Source organism: Nematolebias whitei, chromosome 14 (assembly GCF_014905685.2).
Source record: "Nematolebias whitei isolate Nwh7 chromosome 14, NemWhi1, whole genome shotgun sequence".
In the NCBI taxonomy this organism is placed as follows: domain Eukaryota; kingdom Metazoa; phylum Chordata; class Actinopteri; order Cyprinodontiformes; family Rivulidae; genus Nematolebias; species Nematolebias whitei.
In genome coordinates, this window is record NC_056511.1 from 15,881,213 (window position 1) to 15,888,646 (window position 7,434).

The following is a 7,434-nucleotide window of genomic DNA, read 5'->3' on the forward strand; positions in this document are numbered from 1 at the left end:
ACCAGACACAAACCTTCATCATTTATCACCAGACACAAACCTTCATCTGAAGCAGAAGCTTACAGTGAGAGTAGACTCGTTATCATCCTGTCATCACATCAGCACTTTGCTAAAGGTGCCAATGCACAAGCATCACATCACTCTGTTTCCGTTTTGAGTTTTGTTGCGTAATTCATCCCACAGCTTTGGAAAAACGGCACCAAATAGTCGCGCTCTATGACTTTTGGTGGCAGCATTTCATACGGTGCAGATAAAATTGGCAAAAATCAGCAAAACGTGTCCAAATAAAAATATAGGATTTTTTTTTCTCCTAACATGAGTAGAACTCTCCTTGGAGCTCAGACAAACTTCACAGTAGAAACATTGTTCCAAATTAAAACGGGTCCTAATATTCTGTCTAAACGTTACCATATTTTTGCCGACAGTTGTGTTCCCACACACATTGCACATCTTAGACAATTAGTGCATCAAAACGTACGTATTTATGCGTTTCTCACTTCTGGAGGACTTGTTCTCTCAAACTAGCTCAAAGCAGAAAGTGTTCAGGTTTTAACTTGACGCATCTCCTACATGAAACAATGTAGACACATAAAAGTTGAACCCGACCCTCCTACCACTTATGGTTTAAAGATTTATAGTTTTCACAGACTGTTTCAGGCTTGCTTCCTACTTGTTTCTGTCTGCCTTGCTTTTTAAGACGGTGTTCTGTCCATTCTGCATACATGTCAGAGTTGCATACGTGTAGTTAATAAGCATTCTGCAAGAGGCCCGCGACATTTAGAGGAGCCATCCGTTTATCATACACTACAAGATCTTACACAAGATATGAAAAAAAAAAGCAAGTCAGTAAATTGTTTTGGGGTATTATTGTGTATTTATACAATTTTTAGTGAGCAATGCATTTTCTGGACCATAAGTAAATTGTTTTGGTGTACACGTGGTATTATTGCGTATTTACACAACTTGCAGAGCGCGCACGTGCGTATTCTGCAAGAGGACTGCTTAAAGGAGGAGCCATCAGTTCATTGTAAACCCATTAATAACCAAGTATATGATGATCTGACAGGTTAACTGCTAAGTCATTAGCTTTTTTCATTCAACCTTTATTTAGACAGGTTTTTAATAAAGAGTGCTGACAGGTAATCTGACAGGTAATCTGTTATGCCATGGTGTCATACAGCTGATTTAGTTACATAGAGCATATGGCGATCTGATAACATATGCTGACCAAACAGATACAGCAGTCAGTTTGTGCTACGCGTATGATGATCTGACAATGTATGCAGAACGGACAGAACAATGTCTGTCAGGGAGTGATAGACACAGGAACGGGGTTGCCGTGGTGACCCAATAAATCACTGGCGACAGCTTTAACATTCCTCTTGATCATGGTTCTCTTTCCCCTTTTTATACAGTTTATTCATGGAAACACTTTCATTAGCGTCGAGCTTGTTACCAAATCGTTGGAATCTTGGTGCGTTTGCACCGTTCAGATTCTTCTAGTTCGTCGGTTCATTGCTTTGAGAGTCAGCTGACACGCGCGAGGCTCATCTATTGTTTCTTTTCATTGTTTTTGTGGCTTCTCAGGATTGATTCCAGCTCGTTCCTCATCCTCTTTTGTTTACCTCCCTTCGGTCATTCTTTGATGAAAAGATTTCTTCATGTCGTTCCCTTTGATGCGCGCACGAGCAGGCACGGCGCTTTCATTTGATCAGACGGGCCTGAAAGAGCCACTGGCTGCAGGGCTTTGCTTTCAGCACCTCATTTTAGCTCCTCGGCTCCGGTGGTGGGTGGTGTGGAAGCAATAACGAGAAGAAACCGGCACAAATATCGCACACTTCCAGCGATCTATACAAACAAAACTGTGCGGCCAAAAGATGAAAACCAGTGAGGAGAAAACATATAAAACACGGTACCAACCTCTGTAATAATAACACCAGGCTGTCTTTCACATGAAAGAATATCACTTCAATATCTGCTTCATCATCTGGTCTGGCGCTGGATGCTTTCTGCTGTTTATCTGAGAGCGCTGGCCTCCATCATAACACTGATATCACTTGCTACATCTTCTAACTTGATATTAAAAACTGAAAACATTTATAAAACCCGTGCACACAAAGCAGAGTGCCAAGTCTCCTCGTTACAAACCTTCATTCACATTTATACAGGAAAAAAAAAACCTTTCTGTATCTTTCTGTTTCCCTCGGTAACCTGGACACCATCTTTCCCAGTGGGCTGGTTGGTATTCTAGGGAGTAGCTGGTTGCCATGGAGACACAGGAATAAGGAAATGCAAATGTCAACTGTCCTAAGTTGGCGCAGTTTGTTCTGTAAGACCCGGCCGAGACGAGGAGTTAAAAAGCAGGCGAGGTGGTTGGTGGAGCATATTTTAAAGAGGAGCTGCTGTTACAAACTCCTCTGTAACTTTGCTCTTCCTGCAGCCTCACGCCTCACCCTGTGCCACGTTCACGTAACTGACTTCCTTCTCGCTTTTTCTTTGGCAATCCGTCCTAATACACGTCGCCCTTTTCCCACTCAGGAGCACTTCACCCCGGAGTGCAAGTTCAAGGAGTCGGTGTTTGAGAACTATTACGTCACCTACTCGTCCATGATGTACCGGCAGCAGAACTCAGGCCGGGCATGGTACCTGGGACTCAACAAGGAGGGGGCAATCATGAAGGGGAACCACGTCAAGAAGAACAAGGCTGCAGCACACTTCCTACCCAAACCACTCAAAGGTAGGAACGAAACGAGACACAAAAATGAGCTGCGAAAGAGCGCAGGTAAAAATTCATTTGTATTGAAAGGGGTTAATGTTTGTGCCCGTGTGTGTGTGTTTGTGTGTATCTGAACCAGACACACCACATACATTTTAATGAAACTTTAAAAAGCAATCAGTAGATATACACGAGCCCCCCCCCCCCCCCCCCCACACACACACAGTAAGTGAAATTCTGCGAAGTAGCAACATTATATTTATTTTATTATTTATATATATTTTAAGGCTTTAGAAACTCCTCCCCACACTCTTGCAATGTTCTAAACTTTTAAACCTACATCATTTAACAACATACGTACAGTACTGTGTATGTAGCTACTAAATTTTAATTACCAGGCTTTGCAGAACAGCAGCGGATCTTCGGTGGCGCGTCCCCGCATGGAAGCTCTGTGGGCCGGCTAGAAGCTCCCGGGTTCAGGGTCCAGTTCTGTCCAGCCAATCAGTGCCCGGCTTACACAGCACAATGCTCCGTTTCTTAAAGAACATGATTTCTTTCTGTGAATCTTTAATTTTCTTAAAGGAACTTGTCCAAGTGACAGGATTCAAATCTTACATTTGAAAAGCCGGTTCGACAGAAAGCAGTGGCCAGAGGCAGCACAGTATATTCTTATGGGCAGTGTAGTTCTTATGAGTGGTGATTACTGTCGGCTGATTGAAAGAAAACTACAAAAAGGCAGCGCCTGTCTGAATTTTTTAAAATTTTTAAAAAACTTTTTCCCAACCATGTGAGTACAGTAAATTACTGTAAAGTTGACAATCACGTGTCATGTACTGCACTGTCCAATTATTATTATTATTATTTTTAATATTTAATGTGCGTTGACAAACCACGATATAGCGAGTCTGCGAAAGTCGAACCGTGAAGTAGCGAGGGACTACTGTACCTCAACAACTGATTACTTTTGGAGTCAGTTCAGTTGAAGATGGCTGCCACAGCTAATCCTAATTAGTCAACACAATATGGCTACAACACACCCACTTTAACAGATACTGAGCTACAGTTTGATGTGGTAGTAGCTGATAGTCATTCACACCACATATTCAGAGTGTAAAATATTGTGATGTTGCATGCCATCACCCAAAACGTTGTTTTCATGATTTTCATTAAAACGACTGCTCAGCATGAGATGAGTTCAGTGTAAAACTCTGCCATGAAAAGAGGCAGGTGATGTGCTGCTCTGTATGGACTAACAGGCCTTTAATCAACACGTGAAAATGTGACTTTTACATGTCACTGAGGCAAAATATGAAGTTTTTCAAACTTTAATGAGCTGTCACTGCATTATAAAACACCTTCAAGGAAGTTACTCAACAGTGTGGTTAAAAAATAACATTGATTTTTTTCCTCCTTATTTGTCTCTAAAGAAAGGTGAAGAGAAACTGACAGTGCTATGTAAAACTGAATAAGATTTATCTTGCAAGTCGAACACACACAAAGAAATGGTTAAACAAAATGAGATGAACAGAAACTCCAAAAAGATAAAAATCCATCACGCCTAAAGAAAAGTCAAAGGTCACAATGAGACGTCACAGATATGAAAGTGATAATTATTGTGATTCAGTGATAAATGACCACTGGACAAGAAGCCCAGACGACGACAGCCATTTTCTTGATGGTAAATTCACTGAGGCTTGGGACAATTTTATTCTTCCATGACAGGGGTGCCACTAAGGGGAGGCCAGTGGGGAGCAATGACCACCTTAAAATATTTGTGGCTCCCCCACTGTCTCCCTTTGGTCAAACTGTTTTATCCTTGAGAGTCCAAAGCTTTTGTTTGGTGTACATTTTTAATTTCTTCTTGCTATTTAGGGTTAATAAAACCTCCCAAACATAAAACCTAATAAAAAAATAAAACCTTGTTTTAACATAAAACATGCACACACACATATATATATATTTACATACATATATTTTCAGGGGGGGAACTAGATTTTAAGAGTTAAAAAGGAAAAAACAACTTAAGATTCTTAAAATGTAGTTCGCCCCTGAAAAAGAACAATGCTGTCAGATGTTTGTTGTTCATGACGGTGCTGTTTTGACTTCTGATTCCCAATTTTGTACATTTATCATATACATTTATAACATATTTTATTCAAGCAAAAAGCAAAAACAAAATTTTTACAAATAATTATAAGTAGTTCTGGCTTGGAACTTGATAAAGCAGTTTTTTTTCCCAAGTCAAAGCTGTACTTTAGACTTTTTCTTTTTTTAGGGAAAAGCACGAAAGAGCTGATGTAAGGACAACTTACTATGTGTATGTAAAGATACAGAACATAAAAACTGGACTGTTGTGGAACTCTAAATATTATCAGCTCTGTCCTCTGCACATCACAGATCAATAATATCACAAGTACAATAAGAAACTGAGCTACGTCACTTTGTAATTCCTTAACCAAAGTTTTCAATTTGCCATTTAATAACAACATAATAGAATTTCTGATTTTTATTTACTTTTTTTTTTTTTTTTTATGATTTTGGTTTTGGAGTGCCACCCCAGAACTTTCAGTGGCCCCCACAAAGTTGCCCTTTAAAATTTTTTCACGAGGCACCACTGTTTCATAAATCAAAATCTTAAAGTTGTAACTTAATCCATTTAAAAATGATGATATAAATAAAAAAAAAATCATTGTTTATGAAAAGTATCATACAGTATACGGAATAAAAAAGCTGAACTTTATTTATTATTATTTTTTTCTTTAAACAGCACATAGTTTCTTTGCATTGAGCCTCACCGGCCTAATAATCCAAGAAGATTTAATTATTCCACAGATTACCTGGTGTTATTTATTAAATGTTTAACTATAGTCACAGTGCTAACAAACATGGCAAAGAACATAATACACGTATAAGCAACGTGATTTGTTTCAAATAAACTTTGATCCTCTGAGTTAGAGAGGGATGTGAATCATCGCACGTCTGATCCTAAATATTGAAGAATCTCCTCTGGAATAATCTGCTTATTCTGACAAACTGGGTCAAGTTAGTTTTGTGTGAATTTATTGAAACATTAGCAGATTAATATAAAAACTGCTTCATTTAGTCAGATCTTTGCACAGAGTTTCAGTTTTCTTTTTCTTTGATGTGGTTCAACTGAGGAATTTCAAACGACAAATTAAAACGCCGCCGCTTAACGTTTAAAGTTTTGTTTTAATAGAAAGACGTTGCGTATCGCTCGCTGCTTGTCACTAGAGTTTTACACTAAGATCATGTGTCATATGTTCTGTGAACGACTCTCAGCTACTACCACATCAAAGCGTAGCTCCATATTTGTACATAGTGACAGAGTTGTAGCCATTTGTGTGTTGTTGGATGTTCATTAGTTTTTTTAAATTGTGCTGACTCCCAAAGATAATCAGATGTAGACGTACAGCCAGTTTCTCTTCTGCAAGTTTCATTAAAATTCATCCAGTGGTTCACGAGAAACTTTGGTAACACACACACACACACACACACACACACACATTATCACCGTTCTGCAGTGCGGTATAATTAATACACAAACACGCATCATGCCTTTGGGGCATTTTTAACATGTCCATGTGATCAGGTGATCACATTTAAAAAAGCAGCAGGTAATTTGAAAGCCTTTCAAAGTTTGTTTTTTGGGACTTTATTGAGTTTTTTTATTCCTTTTTGTTCAGCATTGATCATTTAAAAATGGTTAATTTGTTCAAGTACTTATATTAACATCAACAAGGGGGTATACAAAGACATTAGCTCAATGTTTGGCACCCGGTTGATGATCAGCTGAAGGGTGATGCATCTCAGGTGCATGCTGGAGATTAATCCATTTCCTAAAGACGTGACTTTCAGACATCGTCTTCCAGTTCATCGAGTTTTTGACTCGCACTCGACACGTCGTCTTGTTCGGGAACAAACCTAAAGAGAAAACGAGGCAAATCGGCGTCGTATCAACAAGAACTGTTGTTCCATTATCTGAACGCAGTTCCCTGAAAACAGCAGACCGCTGAACAGAAAAGCTGCCGCTGACAGCTCCTCAGAACAAAGGAAGCCCAGCAGACAGCGGTTAGCATCTGTCAGTTCATTGCTGCGCTCGTCTGATTTGCAACGTGGCTGATTTAGCTCGACGCCTGCGTCTGTGTGCAGCGGGCAGCAGCTTCTAATGGAAGGCCTCTGAAAACCCGCCCGACTTGGACAAAGCGGCAGCTGCACAAAGTTAGCTCCAGAGTGATTTATTTCCCACAGGGATAAGGAAAGAGGCAGACAAAGCTGAGAGGGAGAGTGGATATTGGATTTAAACTCATTAAACGGACGCAAACACGAGTCGAAACAAACTAAGGCTGCGCACGTGTAACTGAGCAACTGTTTACTAATTGATCCCCCGTTTAATGAAACCGTGCTTCCCTTGTTAATTTCTTATATTATGGCAATTAACGCCAGGGGGTTGTAATGCAATGCTCTCAGAGGCACTGAGTGATATAAATCAGATGAAAATCAGAGATTAAACACGCCGCTTGTGCTCGAGTCTAACCGCACTCACCGTGCACGTGTGGATACGTGTAAAGTGAAGTGTAAAGTGCTCGGAGTGGTCGATGAGACTTGAAAAAAGCTTATGCAAATGCAGTGCATTTATGATGTCAAACCTGAGTGGTTCTGTAACTGAATTAATTATTCATGTGTGTGTGTGTGTGTGT

The 7,434-nt window shown here is 39.9% G+C and overlaps 1 protein-coding gene across 1 annotated transcript in view; it reads left to right on the forward strand.

Annotated features, from left to right (window-relative positions):
* The window catches only part of LOC119420851 (fibroblast growth factor 13), a 9,509-nt gene extending 6,252 nt beyond the window's left edge, over window positions 1-3,257 (forward strand). Inside the window, exons 4-5 of the mRNA XM_037688275.1 lie at window positions 2,539-2,737; window positions 3,115-3,257. Of these exons, the coding sequence (XP_037544203.1) occupies window positions 2,539-2,737; window positions 3,115-3,257 (342 nt within the window). The remainder of the gene's footprint in view (window positions 1-2,538; window positions 2,738-3,114) is intronic.
* The last annotated feature ends 4,177 nt before the right edge of the window (window positions 3,258-7,434 follow it).